Raw genomic sequence first — 23,181 nt, forward strand, 5'->3', positions numbered from 1 at the left:
GAGAAGGAAATAGCAACCCACTCCAGTGTTCTTGCCTGGAGAATCCCAGGGACGGGGGAGCCTGGTGGGCTGCCGTCTATGGGGTAGCACAGAGTTGGACATGACTGAAGTGACTTAGCATAGCACAAAAGGAAGCATGCCAGGAACTACTGTCATTCCTGGACTCTGCTTTCTGCTCTTTCACTTAAGTCATGTCATTGCTCCAGGACTGGTCAGTGTGGAGTAAAACTCAAGAGATAGGATAAGACTAGAAATTCAGATTTTTTTTCTAATGAAAATGTTTTTGAAATGTTTATCCTTGTTTAGATCTTGAAATCAGGCTTCTCAACTTGATTTATTGTATCTGATCACGTTGCCTTTTTAAAAATGACATTATCCTCATACCCAGATCCTTGGGCACGCTTTTATTGTATAGAAGTATTTATTTTGATTACATACAGTAGTGTAAAGTCTAGGCAGCTTCCCTAGTGGCTGAGACTGTAAAGAATCTGCTTGCAATGCAAAAGACCCGGGTTCATTCTCTGGGTTGGGAAGATCCCCCAGAGAAGGGAGTGTCTACCCACTCTAGTTATTCTTGCCTGGAGAATCCCATGGAAAGGGGAGCCTGGCGGGCTACAGTCCACGGGATCACATAGAGATGGACACAACTGAGCAACTGACACTTTCCCTTTTGCTTTCACAAAGTCTAGGCACTCATCAGTCTTTCTCCTTAAAAGTGAATGTGGCTGGACCTAGAGTCTGTTGCACAGAGTGAAGTAAGACAGAAAGAGGAAGACGAATATCTTATACTAACGCGTATGTGTGGAATCTAGGAAATGGTACTGATGAGTCTGTCTGCAGGGCAGTAATAGAGCTGCAGACAAAGATAACAGACGTGTGTACACACATGGGGAAGGAGAGGGTGGGAAGAATTGGGAGAGTAGCATTGACGTATGTACACAGCCTGCGTAAACATAGCGGGAAGCTGCCATTGCACAAGCAGCTCAGCCTAGTGCTCTGTGGCGACCTGGGGGGCGGGGATGGGTGGGGGGTGGTGGGAGGAAAGACCAAGAGGCAGGGGATATCTGTACACTTAGGGATGGTTCACACTGTTGTACAGCAGAAACCAACACAACGTTGTAAAGCAGTTATATTCTAAGTATAAATAACTAAATACCATCAGTGAAAGGAAATTTCTAGTTCTCATCAGGAAGTCCCAAGTCTAAAATTAAGTAACGATTCTGCCAATTTATTCAAATTAATGTATTTGGCTCATATAACCTCTCTTGCATTTTTGAAACCCACCTGATTTATTTGATACAATATACTAAAAGTATACATATATTTTGAAGAATAAAACCTACTATGTACTGAAAAAAATTGAGCAAACTACTAAGGCAAAGCAAATCCTTTCTTTCCTTTCCAAACTTGCTAAGTGGCTCTAGAATGAAGCATTTTAAGTGAAAATGTTCTCATTAAATTTTTGTAGGGAACATTATCGTATGAGGGGTCTTGCTGAATTATTCTTTCTGGGAGACTGCACTGGCTTTATTTTGGTTTAAGGCAAGTGAAGCTGGGGGTAAGAGATAAGGCTGACATAGCTTTTGATGAGAGCAAGATAGAAACAGTCCTGCTTCTGGCTCCTGCATGAAGTATGCACCATTTGGTTTTCTGGAAACCATGCCACTCCCACCTTCCCCTATCACAGTCAATTTGTGCAGACCCCTTGGGTAGTGAGAAGAAGAAGAAAGAAAATGAACATTTGCAGTTGGAGATGTTCTGTCTGGATAAAAACAGGATTTGTGTCTCTGTGCCATCACGGGCTTCCCAGGTAGCTTAGTGGTAAAGAATCCGCCCACCAATGCAGGAGACGCAGGGTCGGGAAGATCCCCTGGAGGAGGAAATGGCAAACCACTCCAGTACTCTTGCCTGGGAAAAGCCCATGCATAAAGGAGCCTGAGGGGTTACAATCTATGGGGTCACAAAGACATCAGACACAACTGAGTGACTGAGCACCCACACACACCATCACCAAAAGAGGATTCTCCAGTGAGGGGCAAGGTCCTGTGGCTTCTCTCTGTTCCTGCTGCAGAATCACAGCCTGTGCGGTGACCATGAAAAAGTATGTGGAAGAAAACGTGTCCCAGACCTCATACACGACTATCAAATACTTCATGAAGATGCTGAGCAGCGTCAGCGAGACCCTGATCTTCATCTTCATGGGCGTGTCCACCATTGGAAAGAACCACGAGTGGAACTGGGCTTTTATCTGCTTCACCCTGGTCTTCTGCCAGATCTGGAGGGCCATCAGTAAGACATGGCAAGCCCCACGGAGTCCTACCTGCTTCTCTTTTTATTTTTCTTATTCCTTCCTGCAAGGTTAAAGCATAAGCAATGAGATGATGCCAACTGGTGTAACTGGTTGGGGGTGGGGGTAGAGGGGTTGGGTACCTTATGGTGACCAGGAATGTTCTCTGGTTCGTTCCTCAATCAGTTCAAAATAATTACTAGCTGATAAGTGTTTGCACTAAAACAAAGCTGGAGCCAGAGCACTTTTATTTTTTTAATTGAGGAGAGAAATTTCACAAAGACACATTTAAATATAACTCAGTACATTTACCTTTTGCTCATCACATCTTTGCCAATTTGTACCTTCTTGCACCTTAAATTAGATATAGATTATAAACTGCAGGCTCTCTTTTACACTTTTGTTACAGGAAAAGTGAAATCTCACAAATTGTAGTCTATAGAAGGCAAATCCTGCTAGAAAACAACCTCCTAAATATTATAGATGGTTTTAGTCAAGGATTGAGTATGATGTATAGAAAACAAAGGAAGTGGATCCTTTCTTTTTTTAAAAAAAAATGCTTTGTAAAGGCAACTCTGCAATGTAACTCATTGTCTGTAGTTCAGTCCCTAAGTCCTGTCCAAATCCCTGTGATCCCGGGGACTGCTGCATGCTGGGCTCCCCTGTCCGACCATCCCTATCAAATATGCATCATTTAAAAACACGAGATGTCTTGTCAAAGGCCTTTTAATTTAACTTGTATATTTGTTTCTGGAATTAGTAAGAACACTCATTACTGAACTATATGATTTCCTTTGATTAGAAGCAGTTATATTTTAAAATGGTTTTGACCAATATTTGATGCATTTTTACATGACTTTGATAGGTAATTTCAAGCCAATTACTCAGAGAGAAATTAGGAGAAATGGCTGATAACTCATCTTGAATATATCCATTCTAAATTCAGAATGGTTTTTAGGATGTAGGAAAGAATAACAAGAATGCAGAAATATTAAAAACATTCATAAAAGTAACTCTGAATATGTGTGCCTTGGGTCTTCAGAGGAGATGAGAATTAAGAATACTCTGATATAAATTTATAATCTCACATCAAGCCTTATCACTAATTAGCTATTTGACCTTGGGAAGACAGTTACCTGTGCTTCCCAGGTGGTGCAGCGGTTAAGAATCCGCCTGCCAATGCTGGAGATGTGAGTTCAATCCCTGGGTTGGGAAGATACCCTGGAGAAGGAAATGGCAACCCACTCCAGTATGCTTGCCTGGAGAATCCCATAGACGGAGGAGCCTGGTGGGCTACAATCCATCACAAAGAGTTGGAGGCGACTGAGCACACATACAGAAGGTTAACTCCTGGAAAGCTTCTTCCCCAACCACAAAACAGTGTACGTGGACAAATTTCTTAGGTCCTTTTAAGTTCTAATACTGCAGGGACCTACAGAGTCAAGTTAATGTCAAGAGGAGCATCAGATTCAGAGCCTCAGCCCAGCCAACAGGAATAGAAACCATCTAGGAGATTAATGTTGCAGAGACCTCATCATGGTTGACCCTTGGTGACCATCCAGCCCAGCTCCTGTATTTTCCATCCAAGGGAAATGATGGAACAGTTCCCAAGAAAATGACTTGGCCACATCAGGGTGAGGGACAGAGCCAGGTGTCAGAGTCCAGCTCTCTGGCTACTACCTGACTCATCGTAGCTAAGAATAGTTCTCACTCACGAAGGGTTATAACATAGAAGGTCATGTTTTCTGTTATTTATAAATATTGAGTTTATTGAACTTTACCTCCATCTTCTGATATAAATACTGTCAGCATCTCCATAAAGCAGGTGAGGACACTGAGTATCTGACAAGATTAAGACACTTGTCCAAGGTCGCATGACTAGCCTGTGGAGGAGCCGGGACAAACAAAGCAAAATGAAAAACATTAAATTGCATTGTCTCCTGCATTTTCAATGTCCCTACTATCAAAGGATGCTAGGAAAGAATAACAAGAAGGTGGGAATATTTAAATTATTCATAAAATTAACTCTGAATATGCGTGCCTATTGGATCTTCAGGGGAGAAAAGAATTAAGAATACTCTGATATAAATTTATAATGTCACATCAAGTCTTGTCACTATCACTAACTAGTCATTTGACCTTGGTGATGGTGGTGGTGGTTCAGTAGCTAGGGCATGTCCGACTCTGTAACCCCGTGAATTGTAGCACACCAGGCTCCTCTGTCCTCCACCATCTCCCAGAGTTTGCTCAAATTCTGGTCTCTTGAGTTGGTGATATTATTTGATCTTGAGCGGACAGTCAACTACTCAAAAACTTCTACCCCAAGCACACAATGGTGGGTGTGGACCAATTCATTAGGTCCCTTTCAGTTCTAATACTACAGCGATCTATAGGGCAGTAGAGTTAGTGTCAAGGATGCTTGCTGAGATGTCTGTGTCATTAGAAGTCACATGAGGATACCGAGTGCTTTATTATTCTCTGATTAGGAGCTTAAGTGAAGGGACTGCTCTCACCAGGAAATCCTGCATTGGTTGTAACTCAGCCGTGTGGGCCACTGGGAGATGGAGAAAGATGTGATAGACAAGACCTGTTTCCAATAAGCTCTTCCACCCTCCATTTCCACTTACTGACAGTAAGAAGCCCCCTGGTGACCCCTTGCCAACTTCCCTTCTTGTTTGCATTGAGTTTCAAGAAGAACCAAATCACCCACACAAGCTCTGCTCACCTGCAGAGAACCCCCCAGGCACTGCGAGGGCCCCTCTCACCTTCAAAGTCACACACCTCCTCTGCTGACTCAGTGAGAGTAGGAGTTGATAGAAAGGCTTGTACCCTCCAAGTAATACCATTGCTTTTCTTAATTTTGAAAGGCAGAGCAAAGTTTACGAAAATGGATTAGAAAATAGATGCCATTTCTTATAGCAAAAGAATCAAGATGTATTCCTCTAAATACACAGACGTGCTCAGTCACTGAGTCTTGTCCCACTTTATGTGACCCCATGGACCGTAGCCCACCTGGCTCCTCTGTCCATGGTATTGTCCATTATTGTAAGAATAATACCATGGGCTGCCATGTCCTTCTTCTCGATCTTCCCAAGCCAGGGGAAGCCCTCGTCTCCTGCATTGCAGGCTGATTCTTTACCACTGAGCCACCTGGGAAATCCCAAATACACACACACACGAAAACACACACATTTGTGAGCATCCCTGTCGGGAACAAGACTTCTGACTTGAAGCACTGCTGTGCCACAACTAGCCGAGAAGTGAAAAGCTTTGTAAGCTGATCTGTTGGGCTCAGACAGCTGTGGGTGTGATGGAATTCAGTTGCCTTGCTTGGGGGCGCGTGGCATGACCTGTATTTACTAGCGCTGCTGTGTCTCTGCTCATTCATGACCCTCTCCTCTAATACATATTCTCCCCCTTCTAGGCGTGTTTGTTCTCTTCTATGTCAGTAACCAGTTTCGGACTTTCCCCTTCTCCATCAAGGACCAATGCGTAATTTTCTACAGTGGTGTCCGAGGAGCTGGAAGTTTTTCCCTTGCGTTTTTGCTTCCTCTGTCTCTTTTTCCTAGGAAGAAATTGTTTGTTACTGCTACCCTAGTCGTTATATATTTTACTGTATTTATTCAGGTTGGTAGATTTCTTTCCTATTTGAAATGTCTATTCCTCTCAGGATTGTGTGTTAAATTAATAAAATACCAAGACAAGGATACTGTTATCTGATTTTCAGATATGTGTTCAATACTGAAACTAAATTCCCAAATATGTCTAGATCATGTTTTGGGTCATCCCGGAAACTCTAAATTTTGATGACTTTTGAATAATAAAATCAAAATGTTCTTAGGTACAGGTAAATGATAGCACCTCTAATGTGTATTACTGAAAATAAGATTCCAGTTAGTACTAGTTTTTATTTTAACTGGAATTAGTGCTTAGCAAACTAATGGGAGTTTATTTTAAAGAATGAAACTATGTCCTTGGTTTAAAATAGAATACCTGTTTTTATTGCAGAATTTAAAAACATTAAATAAGAACTAAAGTAAACACTGGAGCATTTATTCAGGAGAAACTAGTATAAAACAAAGCTATAAAAATGGGGAGTCCCCATAGTTTTGCTAATAGATTCGTGGTCTCTACAGTGACAATCTTTGCTACAACAAAACCTTTATTTTGTTGTTTACAACATAGGGAATCACAGTTGGCCCTCTGGTCAGGTATCTGGATGTTAGAAAGACCAATAAAAAAGAATCCATCAACGAAGAACTCCATACTCGTGTAAGTCATCTCTTGGTCATGATTAATAAGTTAGTAAGACGTGCCTTCTTGGTCGCCTATGGGAGTTGGTTTAGAGGTGTGGATATGTCACTAGACGTGGCCTCTTCCCTCTCCAGCTCCACCAGCAGTGTCGCTGAAGGAAATTATCACAAACTCAGTTGCTTTCATCTTACAGTTATTATCTTATAGTTCTGGAGGTCAGAAGTTCATAGTGAGTCTCACTGGGATGAAATCAAGATCTTGCAGGACTGACTTTCTTTCTGAAGGTTCTAGGAAAGGGTCTGTTTTTTTCTAGATTTTTTTTGTTTTGTTTTCCATATAGGCCATTATGGGCTTTCCTTGTGGCACCGATGGTAAAGAATCTGCCTGCAATGCAGGACACCCAGGTTTGATCTCCGGGCCGGGAAGATCCCCTGGAGAAGGGCATGGCAACCCACTCCAGTATTCTCGCCTGGAGAATCCCATGGACAGAGGAGCCTGGCATGCTTCAGTCCATGGGGTTGCAAAGCGTCGGACACAACTGAGCGACTATACAGCAACAAGTGGCTCTGGGGAATAGAAATGGGAACTAATGCACGGACGATGCACTGTGAGAAGCTTCGGTTCCTAATGAAGAGCATCGGGACAGTGGTTTCTCGTACGGCACAGTCACAGGTGAAGTACAGACAGTAACCGGGGGACACTCGGCACAGGCGCTGTCCTGGAGATTCAGGCTTCCAGCCACAGGCTTCGAGACCATTGACCCACATAATGTGTAGTTTTCCTTCATGTCTGAGAGTCCTTAACCCTGATGCTGGAAAAACTGATGAAGTCAAAGTCAGCGCAGAATTTCATGGCCAAAGTCACCCATGAAAATAAGATAATTTTAATTCCAGGAAATCCAAACCGAAAAATTTTCCAAGCCCATTTGGAAGTATTTAACAGCTGGGGATAAGGAGTGAGCGTTTTAAAAGAAGTATTCCTCTAAACACAGTGGAATACAGCCCGAGTGCTTTGGGCTTCCCTGGTGGTTCGGTGGTAAACAATCTGCCTGCCAGTGCGGGAGACACAGATTCCATCCCTGGTCCTGGAAGACCCCACCGGCCTCAGAGGAGCCTGTGCACTGCAAGTACCGAGCCTGTGCTCTAGACCTGGGAGCCGCAGCTACTAAAGCCTGCATGCCCTAGGGGCCGTGCTCTGCAACAAGAGAAACACCGCAATGAGAACACACGCTGCTACTAGAAAGAGGGGCCCCCAGCTGCCTCAGCCAGAGAAAAGACCAAGTGCCAGCAAAAACCCAGCACAGCCAACAGTAAATAATAAATACATGGAACTTAAAAAAAACTGTGCTTTAACCTGACTGAAGATTTTTGTCTCTGTCTTTATCCCCTCTATTCATTACATTAAGAAATTAGATAGTATACCTAAAATAATAGAACCTGGATATTTCACCCCTTTCGTATTTATCTCTTTTTATCACAAAAGATATAATTATTGGTAGAAAGTGCATAATTGTTTCAGAATTAATTGAATATTTTCATCTACTTTCTCCCCACAATTTAGAAGCCATGATAAACTTCACTAATTAGATTATTTGTAAATTAATAAATTATAAAGAGATTGTGTTTTTCCCTAAATTCTTATAAACAATTTGGATAAAGCAAATGGAGTATAACTGGCGTGGATGGTGAAATGTAAATACTGAGACAAAAAGATCAGATAAAAACATATAATTCTGTCGTTATAATTTTGTTGCTCAGTCATGTCTGGCTCCTTTTGCAACCCCGTGGACTGTAGCCCACCAGGCTCCTCTGCCTATGGGAATTCCCAGGCAAGAATACTGGAGTAGGCTGCCATTTCCTTCTCCAGGAGGTATTATAATAGAATATCCATAAAACTATATTTTTAGAAACTGTATAAAAAGGCACTGGCATTTTCTTTTCTTTTTGCAATGAAATTAGAGCGATGATTGGTTATTAGGCTTTATATCCATGTCATTTCAGTAATGAGAATCTTCCTTGATCATTCTAGAAAGATAGTATTCATAGCAAAGCAAGTACCTTGTTTTCCTTGGAAGTCGTATGCTTTATTGAAGAACTTATCTACAGAGCCTTTGAATTATGAAACTTGGTGGCATTACTGGGAAAGGCATTGTAAGCTTCGGTTCTATCAACAGAGTGATAGAAAAGAAGATATGAGCTAGGAAACCAAAGCCTCCTTTGTTTTTCACCGCGTGTTAACTTTCCTTGTGTGTCTTGTAGGGTTAATGCTTCACTAGCAATCATTTTTCTGTGTTTGTTGTCAGCTGATGGACCACCTGAAAGCTGGAGTTGAAGATGTGTGTGGGCAGTGGAGCCACTACCAAGTGAGAGACAAGTAAGAGACAGCTTTCAGCCCCGAGGAGGGGTAGCTGTGACGTGGGGAACCGCGGAAGCTTCCCCTGGAAGCTGAGCATGAAATTCGAGAGAACCCCGAGGAAGGGGGCCAGGAAGACAAAGGGCCTGGGAGTCATGGCATATAGGAAGCAGGAAGAAGTCCTGGGAAGTGGACTCCCAGGGGGTGGAGGCGGTGAACTTGGATCTGAGTGCTTTACAGAGAATTAGTACAACCTGCTTCCCAGGTGGCTCAGCGGTAAAGAATCCACCTGCCAATGCAGGGGATGTGGGTTCGATCCCTGGCTCAGGAAGATCCCCCTGGAGAAGGAAGTGTCAACCCACTCCAGTATCCTTGCCTGGAATATCCCATGGACAGAGGAGCCTGGCGGGCTACAGTCCATGGAGTACAAAGAGTTGGACAAGGCTGAGTGACTGAGCATGCATGGGCATGTTATAACAGAGGCAAATGCATAAACTATATAATAATGTGGGAGTGCGTTTGGAAAATAAGTGAGGCAGAGAATGCAGAGAAGAATGCAAGCCTGCCAAGCATCAGCAATAGCAGTGTATTTCCAAGCAGTGTATCTCCCTTGCAAAGGCAAGGCAGAGCATGTCCCGGTTTGGATATGGTCAGAAAGATGAGACAAGGTGAAAGATAGGAAAGACAAGGATGCACTTTTACAGTGCAGAGTCCAGCATCTCTGTACAGCCATTGATACTATAAAGTTCAATTTCATCTTTAAGACTCATATCAAAAGGCTATTTATTAAGTAGGAGCATAGCCATACTTGGACTTCGGAAAGCAAACTACACAGTGATGTGGAAGCTGGATTAGAAAGAGAAAAATTAAATGGGGAGACACATCGCATTGACAGATATACACTACCATGTGTGAAACAGCCAGCGGGAAGCTGCTGTGCAGAACAGAGAGCTTGGCTGGTGCTCTGTGATGACCTAGAGGGTGGGATGCGGGGGTGGGAGGGAGGCTCGAGAGGGAGGCGATATATTTTACTATATGAATGGTGAGTATATTAACCCGATATTTTAAAGCAATTATACTCCAATAAAAAGAAAGAGGGGAATTATCTGTCACACCAGTTATCTCTCACATGATCTCCTTAACTGTCCTGTGTTCTTATGCTCATTTTAAAGATGAGCAAACCAACTCTGAGAAGTCAATTAACCTGCCATACAGTGGAACCTGGATGTGCATTTAGGTCTGTTGTTTTCAATGAGCCACAAAGTTTCCAGACTAGTGAAGGTCAAGAATTAGAAGAAGGGATATTGAAATACTTCTAGGGGAGACATGCTTGCTATGACATCAGAAAAGGAAGATGAAGCAAGGGAAAAATGAGAATGACCATCTGATCTTCAGATAGTGAGCAGAGGGAGGTAACAATGTCATGGTTAAGTTTATAGACTGTAGAAGAATGTTCAGAGTTAATAGCAGATTCTGCTTAAGTGTCCCATACTCACTTAACCCCTTTTGGAACTGACTTTCAAGTTCAGGAGGAAATCGTGACTGTGATAGAGATTGTGAATTGTCAGCATTTGGTACCCAAAGATGTGGATGTGGCTGAGATGACTGGGATCCTGGGAAGAGGGGAAGCTCCCTGAGGACAGGAGTTGGAGAAGCTTTCCTTTTTTTCCTTTCTCCTTTCCTCTGAGGCAGGAAAGGGAGAGGAAGAACAGAGGAGCCTGGGAAGAAGTCATGAGAAAGGCTAGAAGGGAAGTAGGACATGCTGGGTTTGTAGGAAGTGACCACCAAGTCGTCCATCAGGAGGAGCCAGTGGCTAACAGCACAAGGGCAATGGCGACCACTGGTCTTAACCAGGACAAAGTCAAAGTGAGCCCAGGTTGAGAAACTCAGACAAGTTCTGATAGTTGAGTGACCAATGGCGATAGACTGAGGAATAAACAGAAACCACTGCTTCTCATGAAGAAGGCTGAGGGATGACCCTGTTGGAGCCAGAGTGAGCCTGGTATGAACCAAACACAGATCACAGAGCCCATGAGTCAGAGCCTGCTCAATCCAGAGGAGCTTTGGCTGATTAAGAGTCCATTCACCCCACAGACCAGGAGACCAGGTGACATTCCAGCAACCCAGGAAATAAAGCAGCAGATACATTACTCTTTGAATGGAAGATGGCTGGAGGTATTGAAAATTCCTCCTCCAAACAAATGGCTGACACTGAAGGCCCCACATTCTCTGAGTGGCTGAGTCTAATGGGTCAGCCCGAGCTTTGAGACAATGGTCAGCGGCCATCAGCGTCTGGCTTATTCAGATGCTCCATCATTCAGGGTATATGTGGGCTCTCCCACCAGCCTCCACCTAATTGGCAGGATTCAAAATGATCTGCAGCATAATGAATGAAACTACTGTAACTACCAGGCTATTTAAACGTATGGGTTCTGGCTGAATAGGCCAGCATCGCTGTAAGTGCAGCTGCCACTGTTACAGTTACCAGGATGGGCCAACTAAAGCCCCGATCAACCCCTCCTTTCTTCTCCCACAACTGGAACTGAACTGGTCTCTCCTGCTTCCCATCTAATGCCTACTTTTTGCCCTGATTATAGCTTGTCCCTTCCTTTAGTTAGGTTGATTTTCAATGTATTCAGGCCATCTGGCCGTTCTTTCTTTATTTAAAAAAAAGTGTATGAATTCTATGATTAAAAAAAAAAAAGTGTTCAGAGTCTATGAATTCCAGGCACTGTCCTGGCGTTTTTGAGAATAATACAGTTAAGTGGGAGTTTGTTTCAAGAAAAGTGTATATACTTACATAACATGACAGACACTGAAGATTTCCAAAATATTGGTTTTCATTTTCAGGTTTAAGAAATTTGATCATAAATACTTACGGAAAATCCTCATCCGAAACAATCTGCCAAAATCAAGCCTTGTTTCCTTGTACAAGAAGCTGGAAATGAAACAAGCAGTTGAGATGGTGGAGTCGGGGGTTCTAAGTTCTACAGCCTTTTCCACCCCCCATCGGTAAGTGACATTGCCCTTGATCTGGACTTTCAGTGTCAGAGTTACAGAGAGCAGTAGCTCATTGTTCTATTTAAAGGTGATCCTAGGAGTGAAGAGGCAGAGATACAACAAAGCAAAAATGAGATGAATAACGTCTACATCTTGGCTCCTTGTAGCTTGGTCCATGCTCCATCGATTTCACCTAAAGTACTTTCTAGCAAAAAAAGGAGAGTTTTTTGACATCTTTCTTTGGGAGGGAGGGGCGAGTTAGTTTATAGAATATTTTTAGCACATTTTAGAAGTCTTTCTCTTCCTGGTCAGACATGTCTACCCTTTAAGCCCTGCTGATGTGCCTCTGCTAGTCTTACATTGTCTTCTCCCATGAGTCGTCTCTTCCTGTCTTCTATGAAAGACCAGGTCTGCATCCTAGGATGCTAACTGGGATTGGGGGATGAGGGGGTAGGAGCAAGAGCTGTGGTGATTGGTGGGATATTTAAAGAGAAGGCTGTGTTTGTAACTGTGTCTCAGGCAAAGATCTGTGGGAAGTTGGGAGATGGCTTGAGTCTATGTGAGACCAGCTGTGAGCAGGAGCATGGAGGGGCCAGGGGACCTTAGGGAGTTGGTAAAGAGGCAGTGTAGGGAGAGGTAAGTCTGGTACATACTGCATCATTATAAGAGGATCCCCTTTGAAACCTGGTGCTTCAGCCAGAGCACCTGGAAGGCGGTAGTCCCAAGAGCTGGTAGAAATTTTAGGCCTCTGATGGAGGCTTCCCAGGTGCTGCGGTGGTAAAGAATCTGCCTGCTGATGCAGGAGATATGGGTTCAATCCCTAGGTCAGGAAGATACCCTGGAGAATGGAATGGTGACTCACTCCAGTATTCTTGCCTGGGAAATCCCTTGGACAAAGGAGCCTGGTAGGCTACAGTCCAGGAGGTGGAAAAAAGTGGGGCATGACTGAGCACGTTGACATTGATCTGAATTTATAAGAACCCCTTCAGTGTCATAAGAATTATCCCACCCCCTACCAAGGATGCCCAGTTTTCCTCCAAGAAACAATGCACAAATTGGGGAAAGTAGTCACGATGTATATTTAGCATAAGTGACTCCAGCCTCTCCACCCTGGCATCTTTAGAAGATCAGGAATATCCACCTTCTCCTAACCTCCTCATGTTTGAAAAGCAAACAGACAAGAGATAAGAATCAACTTGTCCTCAATGCCTGAGTGTTATTTCTCACCCTTACTTGCTAATGAATCAGAAAAACCATCACCTTTCTTAAGTGGGAAAAATCCCAGTCTGGGGAAAAGATCTAAAGGAGCATCCCTGAGGGCGTCTCGGTATAAACAGAAAGCTTTCTGCCTTATTTCTTGGTGAGACTGCTTTTGTGGTTGGTTGGTTTGTTGGTGGGTTTTACATAGCTTTAAGGAAACTTCCGATCCTAAAATGAGAAGATGATGACAAATATTAATTGGCAGTGACGTGATGAGCCATATGAGAGCCTGAGACAGGAAGAAAAGTGGGAGATATTCATCTTGCCTTTGTTTAAAATGTTGCTATTTCATTCATCACTGATAATTTTGCATTTACTTTTATTTTCTACAGCATTGCGCTCAAATCCTACATCACTTAATTCCTGAACTTTTGGGCATCCCCTTACCCGAGGTTTCCCTGGCAGCTCAGACAGTAAAGCATCTGCCTGCAATGCAGGAGACCTGAGTTTGATCCCTGGATCGGGAGGATCCCTTGGAGAAGGGAATGGCTGGCTACCCACTCCAGTATTCTTGCCTGGAGAATCCCCATGGGCAGAGGAGTCTGATGGGCTATAGTCCAAGGGGTGTCAAAGAGTTGGACACAGCTAAGCGACTAACACTTTCACTTTTTTTCACTTTTAATGCTCAACAGGAGAGGTGCAGGCAGTTTAGATCACGAGGAACATCCTCAAACATCTACTCACTAGTGATGTGAGGACTTGTCTGGGATAGGGGTGCTTATCTCAAATGAGACCAATCTGTTGTGTGCTAAAACATATTTTGGATCTCTGTATTATTTTGTATTGCTCATAAGCAGGTGACCTCAAGGCAAATTTTAATCCAGTTTCATTTGGAGGCTGTGTTTGGATTGAGTCAGTTATTTTTCTGACATTCAAGATTAGTAAGAGAGCCTTATAGCTTAGAGATACCCCCTCCTGTAGCCCAAACTAGTTAGTTAACCAAGGTGGGAGAGGTTTTTTAAAATCGATATTTACTACAAGTCTAGTATTTAAATTGCCTTCATTTGATCTCATCAGAAATCTGTAGGACATCAAGCAAAGAGGAATTCCTCTCCTAAGATCAAAGCAGCTAATTTCTTAAAAAACAAACCTTCATACAATAATAGGAAAAAGAAGTGTGTACTCAGCTCGCTTTTTGTGATTCTCTATGAGAGCATAACAACAAGACGCACACATATTTTTTTTCTTTAGAAGTTGAAGCAATTGTTCTCCAAGAGGTTAAGATTTCTAAACTCGGTGACCTTCAGGAGAACACTACCCCCAGAAGTTGTGTATGGCACGCTGTAGACGATGCTGATTCTAGGGAATTCCGTTACTTTTACATGCATTATTTTATTTGAGTCTCAAAACAACTCTATTGCATAGATAAGTATGTATTTGGATTATGATTCTAAATATGAGGCACCTTGCTTTACCCATGAGCAGTAAGCTCTTCAGAAACATCAGTGGGTGGAGGCTCAAGCTGATTAAAAAAATATGTGGTTGCTATTAAAGCGCTAGTGGTAAAGAATCTGCTTACGAGTGCAGGAGACATAAGAGATTCCGGTTCGATCCCTGGGTCAGGAAGATCCCCTGGAGGAGGGCATGGCAACCCACTGTAGTATTCTTGCCTGGAGAATCCCATGGACAGAGGAGCCTGGCAGGCTCAGACACTGCTGAAACAACTCAGCACACAAAGAGATATTAAAATATTTATAATAAACACATAGGCATAAACACTACAGCTATATGACTTCCAAATATTGTCTTTAAAAACTCCCAAATACTTATAAGGTCATTTATTAAAAAAAAAAAAGCACATATTGGTTGATTATAATTTAAGAATTTTTCAATTGATCACATATTGCCAGGTATAGGTTTATAGTCGTACATGCTGACACCAAAGGCTCTAGAATGAAGATTCTCACACTGTGTTCACTTCTGTGATGGAATATCGTCTTGTGGGGAGCCGGGGCCACGATGAGTCCTCACTCATCCTCAGTGATGGCCACTTTGGTGACCTTTCTGAAAAGACACAAGGCAGCCACACACAGAGAAGAGCTGTTGGTACCACTGTTTACTCAGTGAGCACGTCCTTTGGTCAACATACATTTTCCTGGATTTCATGTATAAAGCTACTAAAGGAGCATGGATTCTTCCAGATAAATCCAGATATGTTCGATCTTTTGGGACTTCAGATTATGGCATGAATATAACATCTACTAGATTTCATACCTACATTGCTGTGTTTAGAATTGAGACCTCTTTTTAAAAATAAATTTATGTATTTATTGTTATTTTTGACCACTCTGGGTCTTCCTTGCTGTGCGTGGGCTTGTCTCTAGCTGTGGAGATCAGGGACCACTCTCCAGTGGTGGTGCTTCTCATCGCACCGGCTTCTCTTGCTGTGGAGCCCCGGCTCGAGTGCATGCAGGCTTCAGTACTTGTGATGCACAGACTTAGTTGCTGCATGGCATGTGAGATCTTCCAGGCCTAGGGATCAAACCCATGTCCCCTGCATTAGCAGGCAGATTCTTAACCACTGAACCACCAGGGAAGTCCTGAAAATTCTTTTTACATTATTAGAGCCTCTGATTTTTTTTAAAAAGATTAAGAGAAATCTGAACCTTTCATTCAAACACATTTACACCCCAGTTTTCCCAGTTTGATCTGAATGGCCATGAAATTACCAGTGACCTTTTCTTTAAGGTGATCAAGACTTCCTTTCTGTCTTCTTCCAGTGCCAAGCGTCTTTTAGTTTATAATTTTACTTTTCTGACCTAGAGATTACTAACATTCAGTTTTTCTGTGGTTTTTATCTTTTCTGTGGTCATGATATGATCATTTCAGGGGTGATTTTGCTAATGAAGTAGCAGGTAGGAAAATGTATGCATCACCATGCTTGGGTCAGTAATTCTTCCTTATAATTTTCTAGCTACAGCTTCTCAGTGTGGATTAATAAGAGGCAGTGCCTCTGGGATCCCTGCATTATATACCCAACCAGCAACCTAAATGGGCTCTAACTCAATCTGATCCTTCCCAAAATGGTTAATTATAAACTGGGGAGAATGCCAAATTAGATCTCCTATCTCAGGTTTAACTTTATCATTTCCTTTACCCATGGTTTTTCCCTCTTTGGTCAGTTTATTATGAACACAGGAAGTGGAACTCTTTGATTAGCTGTAGTTTCTGTTTAGCAATAGATTCCTTCCACCATAATAAAGGAATGTGTGCAGATGCGGATTGTGGGAACACGTGGGTGTATCTACATCAGAGTGAATTTTGTTTGAAGGACATTTAGGTTGAAATAGCCTGATAATATTGTTTAAATCACTGAGGGTGGTAACGGAACACCAATACTGTTGATATTTTCAGCTCTGATATATAGAAACTGATTTCACTGATTTAATAGAAAGGTATTAGTCCGTTGGCAGATTGCATTGCTAAGTAAATGCTGGCGTCCTGTGGTTTTTCAGGATTCAAATGGTTGAAATCCTTTTACCGGTTGTACATTATTTACAAAATGTCTTTGCTATTTATTGACAATGATGCTACTGTTTGAGGGGGGAAAGGACTTAAAAAGTGGCCTGTATTGAAAGCATTAACTACTCATCTTTACGATCAATTATCCTAAGACCTTTAGAAGCATGTAATAAAGAATCCACCTGCCCATGCGAGGGATGCAGGTTTGATCACTGAGTTGGGAAGATCCCCTGGAGAAGGAAATGACAACCCACTCCAATATTCTTGCCTGGGAAATCCCATGGACAGAGGAGCCTGGCGGGCTGCAGTCCATGAGGCCTCAGAGAGTTGGACACAACTGAGCATGCACGCATACGTGGAGAATAGTAAATCAGCACACGTGTGCATTTCAAAAAACTGCAGCTAGAAAAGAAAAAAAAATCACAACTCCTTAAGGGTTTATACCAAGACGTCAAGGGAGGTGACAGTATTAAAAGATAGATTTAATTTTCCTTAGTTCTCTCCTTTTTTGTTCATATGTTCTACAGTGAGCATATATGATTCATACAGTAAGTTATTAGGAATTACAACCTCTAGACTCAAGTGATTGAAATTGAATATGTATGTCACATGAGAATTCTGCACATAGCGATGTCATGACTGAGAACCTCCGAGGACAATTGTGCATTGTTGGCTAACCTGGCCCTGACTTAGCTTTTGAGCCCTTTTAGGAGGGGGTGGGGGGTGGAGGTGCTCATGGTCAAGGAGGCCAGAAGTCAACTGCTTCTAGAATCTCAGAGGGTCCAGTGTCTCCAAGCTGGGCTGGTTTTCCTGGGTGGAGATAGTTTAACTCTCTTTGTAAAATATGATTTTAGTTTCTTCCCATTATTCTTTAACCCGAGATAAAATCCCTAAAGAGAGAATTCCAAGATAAATGTACTCAAAGTTTTAATACTGGATAGGTTGTTGTTGTTTAGTTGCTAAGTCATGTCCAACTCTTTGCAACCTGGGGCCTGTCAGGCTCCTTTGTTCACGGAATTACCCAGGTAAGAATACTGGAGTGGGTTGCCATTCCCTTCTCTAGGGGATCTTCCCTACCCAGGGTTCGAACCTGTGTCTTCTGCACTGGCAGGCAGAGTCTTTACCACTGAGCTACCTGGGAAGCATAAATTAGTGCTGTTCCAGATGTGGTGACTACACGGTGTTATCTGTGAGCCTTCAAGGAATAAGCTAATTTGTGTTGACTCGAACAGTGAATTATTTGATTTACATTTTGTGGCATCCTTTCTAAGAATGTATTTTCTAATCATTGATTTTTATTTTTTTATAAACATATCTGTTCATAATAGATATGGAGGAAAAAATAACTGGTTTGTCACCAGTTTTTAAAAATGCATTAGGCAATGGAGGGACAACTACAAAATTCGCAGACTTGATTAAACTTCTGAAATGTTCAGGGAGAGACAAAGAGGAGGAAACACTAATTATTCATAATGTTCTGTTTCTATGCTGCATGGTGGATGTGTGCATGCTTTATTATTATATTATTCTTTACACCTTACATATAGTAGAAATTTTTTATGGGCAAAAATATTTTGTAAGATTTTAAAATAGGAAATTTATATTGTTAATGTAAATACGTGGTTTGATATGCTGGTAGTAATTTTTCCTAATGTACATTGAAATAAAAACAAGCCTATTAAAATTTTAAAAATTATATGTGTATATATATATGAGTTAGAATAATTCTCACATAAAAGTTATAGACAAAGAAACTATATGTTCAAAATGCAAGTCAAGGCACATGTGCCAATATTTTCTACAAATTTCCTAAAACAATAAGAAAGCTTATGGAAAAACAGGGGTTCTGGGTATTGGAACTCCTAAAAGTAAATTGATGGTTTTGTACTTGTCTTGCCAAGATGAAAGAATAATGCTTGGCTTCCCTCCAATGATGTTTCCAGGGTCCAGAAGACACAAGAAACCAAAAGACTTTCCCCTGAAGACGTGGAGTCCATGAGGGACATCCTGACACGCAACATGTATCAAGTTCGACAAAGGGTGTGTATGTAAGACTTGTCCCTTATTGGAACCGGTCCTCCAGATATCAGTTCTTGTTCGGGTTACCCTCTCCCAAGCAGCCTTCCTGCTGAGCAATTTCTCTCTGCTTTGTTTGGAAAACAGAAAGTTAATTGTTATGTTTCTGCAGCAAAATTGGCCCCCCGTGGTAGAAAGAGAAATGCAGATCCAGTTGCTGGCCGTAGGGGTCAGGCTGCCCCAACCCTGCAGACCTGGCTTTCCAGGATCAGCAGGGCTCCCTCCCCCTTCAGAGACAGACCGATGATGGAGCTTGTCCACCAGGGAAGAAATATGGCCCCAGGATGCCAGTGGTGATGGAGCTGTCTCAGCATAATTGGTTGTAATAGAGCTTAGAAAACTGGGATGGTTTAGATTAAAATATCAAAACCACAGTGCTGAAAGCCTGAGGAAAAAAAAGAGAGACATATCAGGGACTTCCCCAGCAGTCCAATGGTTAAGACACCAAGTTTCTAAGGCATGGGTTCTCTCTCTGGTCTGGGAACTAAGATCTCACATGCCACTTGGCCAATATACATTTATTTATCTATCTATCTATCTATCTATTTCCACCCCCCCCCCACACACACACACAAAAGAGACCTATCAAGCGTACTATTTATCAGTTTTGGAAAAGGTATAGAGGCTATTCAGGTGAGTTCTTCTGAAATTTTGATTTAGTCAAATGACATGTATACCAATGTCCTCTAATTAGGAGCTCTTTAAGGTTGAGGATTCAGTGGAACATCCCAATTGTTGAGTAGGGTTATAAGTGAGTTTACTGCTAGGGCCTTGGTTTTTGCGACTATGTCATGGGATCCCCCAAAATCATTTAGTCACAGTTTCTCATTTTCAAGTAGAAGATGCTGAGGTTAGAAGAGTTGTTTTGTTTTTTTCTGTCTTCATCATGTCTGACTCTTTGTGACCCCATGGACTCTAGCCTACCAGGCTCCTCTGTCCATGGGATTTTCCAGGCAAGAATACTGGAGTGGGTTGCCATTTTCCTCTCCAGGGGGTCTTCCCAACCCAGGGCTCAAACCCAAGTCTTCTGCATTGGCTGGTGGGTTCTTTACCACTGAGCCACCCTGGAAGCCCTTGGAGAGTTATCTAACTTGTTTAAGGTCACAAAACAAATTTGAGTTAAGAACCCAGGTCTTCGAACTGCCTAGCCATAGCTCTTTCCATGACTTCAGAATTACATGATCTGGGGTAGGTGAATGTGTTCTGGCTGCTGTTTTGAGAAGGTCAGTGATCAAGGGGAATGTGTCAGCAAAAGGCCCTGCACCTGCTGGAGGAACGCGGGTCAGCAGCAGATAGCACGCGTCAAGTAAACCCAGCAGCTTTCAAATCTTTCCAAGTGAAACCATTTCCACAAGACTATCACTTTCTGCCTTAGATAAGTAGGTAGAATTTCCTGGTTGAAAGAACACCAGCCTGCTTAGGGAGGGTCACAGCCCCAAGGGTGCCTGGTACTGAGACTTTCCCCATGGAGGTGGAGAGTGAGGTTAGAGAAAGTCCTCAGTTGGTAAAGAATCTGCCTGCAATGCAGGAGACCCCAGTTTGATTCCTAGGTCAGGAAGATCTGCTGGAGAAGTGAAAGGCTACCCACTCTAGTGTTCTTGGGCTTCTCTTGTGGCTCAGCTGGTAAAGAATCTGCCTGCAATGGAGGAGACCTGGGTTTGATCCCTGGGTTGGGAAGATACCATGGAGAAGGGAAAGGCTACCCATTCCAGTATTCTGGCCTAGAGAATTCCACAGACTGTGTAGTCTATGGGGCCACAAAGAGCCGGGCACAACTGAGTGACTTTCACTCACTCACTCAGAAATAAGAGAGATACTGGAACTCCAACCCACCGTAAAATGAGGCTAACTGTCCATCGTCTCTTTTCTTATCAGGTTCCTAGATAGTCATCTTTCTTCTTCTTTTATCAGGGCCTATTCAGTCGCCCTCCAGGTTTCTCCCTTCTAAGCTTTGTAGGCTCTCCCTTCCTTGCTGAGATGAGCAGATAGGTGATAGTGAGTCCTGTGGGGAGAACATACATGGTAAATCCAGGGGCTCTACCGGAGACGACTTTTGCTTCTACTTATGTTTCATGAGAGAACGAGACTCACCTGTCCTGCCCTTTCTGTCTTTCCTTTCTCATCCCATCTTTTTTTTTCTTTAATTTCATAATATATTTTATTTAACCTACTTTATGAGCTAATGGTAAAAGAACCTGCCTGCCAATCCAGGAGACATAAGAGACATGGGTTCTATCCCTGAGTTGGAAAGACACCCTGGAGGAGGGCATGGCAACCCACTCTAGTATTTTTGCCTGGAGAGTCACATGAACAGAGGAACCCGGAAGGCTACAGTCCATGGGGTCACAGAGAGTCAGACATGACTAAAGTGACTTAGCACGCACGCATGGACACACATCAAAAATATTTCAACATGTCATAAATATAAAAATTACCAATAAGATATTTTATATTCTTTTTAAAAAATTAATGTCTTCAGAATCAGTATGTAGCTAATACAGTACATTGCAGTTGGAATTAGCCACATTTTTCCCCTTAAAGTCTCCTTTATTTTTTTCCTATTTTTAAAAAATTTTTGTTTTTTATTTGTGTCATTGATTAATGATGTGTTAGTTTTAGGTGTACAGCACGGTGATTCAGTTACACATCTATATGTGTCCATTCTTTTTCAGATTCTTTTCCCATTTAGCTTTTTACAGAATACTGAGTAGAGTTCCAAGAGCTATACAGGAGGTCCTGGTTGGTTATCATGCTGTCTTGACATAGGTCACGTGACTCCTCCCTCCACCACAGTTCTCTTGTTCTCTTGAAGGAAAATTCAAGGTTGCAGTTCAGGACAACTGTCTGTCTACCTCGTTGCTAGTGGAAGACCATTAGCAACACTGACCGTTCTACAGTGCTGAGGATGGTCACAAAGGAGGCGTCTACAGTTGGGCATCTGTACCTCTGGGAGGACCACTCTGAGGGTCACAGGATGACAGCACAGCGGGGGCCACTGCCCCTGCGAGCCAGGGGCATGGGCTTCAACTGCAGCTCCATCCTGGTGGGCTGGCCCGGATCTCAGACCTTTCCTCCAGAGCCGCAGATTGCATCTCTGTAATTGAGGCAGAGGCTCAGAGGGCGTGGGTGTCACCTTCTCCTTCTACTAATCATTTTTTTAAAATATGTATTTGGGTGCACCAGATCTTAGTTGTGGCACAAGGGATCTTCCATCTTCATCACTTCCATCTTGCAGGATCTTTAGTTGCAGCAAGTGGACTCTTAGTTACCTCATGTGATATCTGGTTGCCTGACCAGGGATCGAACCCAGGTCCCCTGCATCGGCAACCTGGAGTCTTAGCTTCTGCACCACCAGGGAGTCCCTCTACTAGTTTTTGTGCATGACTTTCCCATGGTCTCCAGAGCTGGAAGCCGTGCAGAGATGTCAGTACATGTTCGATGCCCCCTCTTTCTGCAGACCTTGTCCTACAACAAATACAACCTCCAACCCCAGACAAGCGAGAAGCAGGCGAAGGAGATTCTGATCCGCCGTCGGAACACCTTCAGGGAGAGCGTGAAGAAAGGGCACAGCCTGCCCTGGGGGAAGCCGGTAAGGGGCAGACACCAACTCACCCCGAGCTGGGCCAGTCCCCGACCAGGGCCTCCTCGGGTGACTCCCATCACTGTTTAAACAAACAACCACTCCCTTGGTGCCAGAGTAAGACAAAGCGAAGGGGGTACGGGACAGCAGACACCCCCTTCTCTCAGCCCAGGGCTTTTGGGGCCCAAGCTCCAACCCACACTAACGTGAGGCTAGCTGTCCATTGTCTGTTTTTAATCAGGTTCCTAGGGGGCCTTTGGGGCCCGAACTGTCCCCGGGGTTGTTGTTGTTCAGTCAGTCAGCTGTGTCCAACTTTTTGCAACCCGATGAACTGTAGCCCACCAAGCTCCTCTGTCCATGGATTTCCCGGGGAAGAATACTGGAGTGGGTTGCCATTTCCTTCTCCAGGGGATCTTCCTGATCTAGAGATCAAACCCAGGCCTCCTGCATTGACAGGTGGATTATTTACCACTGAGCCACCTGGAAGTCCATGGGGTATGGGGCAGCAAACCGCACCTGCTCAGGATGAGCCAGTGACTGGAACATACTCCCTGGACTGTGAGGCTAGACGAGCTCCCATGGTGGCCAGAGACTGGACTCCAGGGGCCCCTCCATGGATGGGGGACCCAAGGATAAGGAAGCTTGCTTCTCTACCAGGAAGACACAGGGAGGAATTTGTTCTTGCCAAGATTCTTGGACCTTATCTTCATGGCACCAGCTGTGCATCTTAACTGCTCCTTTTGAGGCCACATCTTGGGCTTCCTAGGTGGTTCATCAGTAAAGAATTTGCCTGCAATGCAAGAGACACAGGAGATGCGGGTTCGATCTCTGGATCAAGAAGACCCCCTGGAGAAGGGCATGGCAACCCACTTCAGTATTCTTGCCTGGAGAATGCCACGGACAGAGGAGC

At 43.3% G+C, this 23,181-nt stretch overlaps 1 protein-coding gene across 1 annotated transcript in view; it reads left to right on the forward strand.

The window, feature by feature from the left end:
* The window catches only part of SLC9A4 (solute carrier family 9 member A4), a 56,512-nt gene that overhangs the window by 27,379 nt on the left and 5,952 nt on the right, over positions 1-23,181 (forward strand). Inside the window, exons 4-10 of the mRNA XM_027554774.1 lie at positions 2,072-2,289; positions 5,712-5,914; positions 6,473-6,559; positions 8,844-8,914; positions 11,744-11,905; positions 18,559-18,655; positions 22,149-22,280. Coding sequence (XP_027410575.1) covers positions 2,072-2,289; positions 5,712-5,914; positions 6,473-6,559; positions 8,844-8,914; positions 11,744-11,905; positions 18,559-18,655; positions 22,149-22,280 — 970 coding nt within the window. The remainder of the gene's footprint in view (positions 1-2,071; positions 2,290-5,711; positions 5,915-6,472; positions 6,560-8,843; positions 8,915-11,743; positions 11,906-18,558; positions 18,656-22,148; positions 22,281-23,181) is intronic.

This window comes from Bos indicus x Bos taurus, chromosome 11 (assembly GCF_003369695.1).
Source record: "Bos indicus x Bos taurus breed Angus x Brahman F1 hybrid chromosome 11, Bos_hybrid_MaternalHap_v2.0, whole genome shotgun sequence".
Lineage (NCBI taxonomy): Eukaryota > Metazoa > Chordata > Mammalia > Artiodactyla > Bovidae > Bos > Bos indicus x Bos taurus.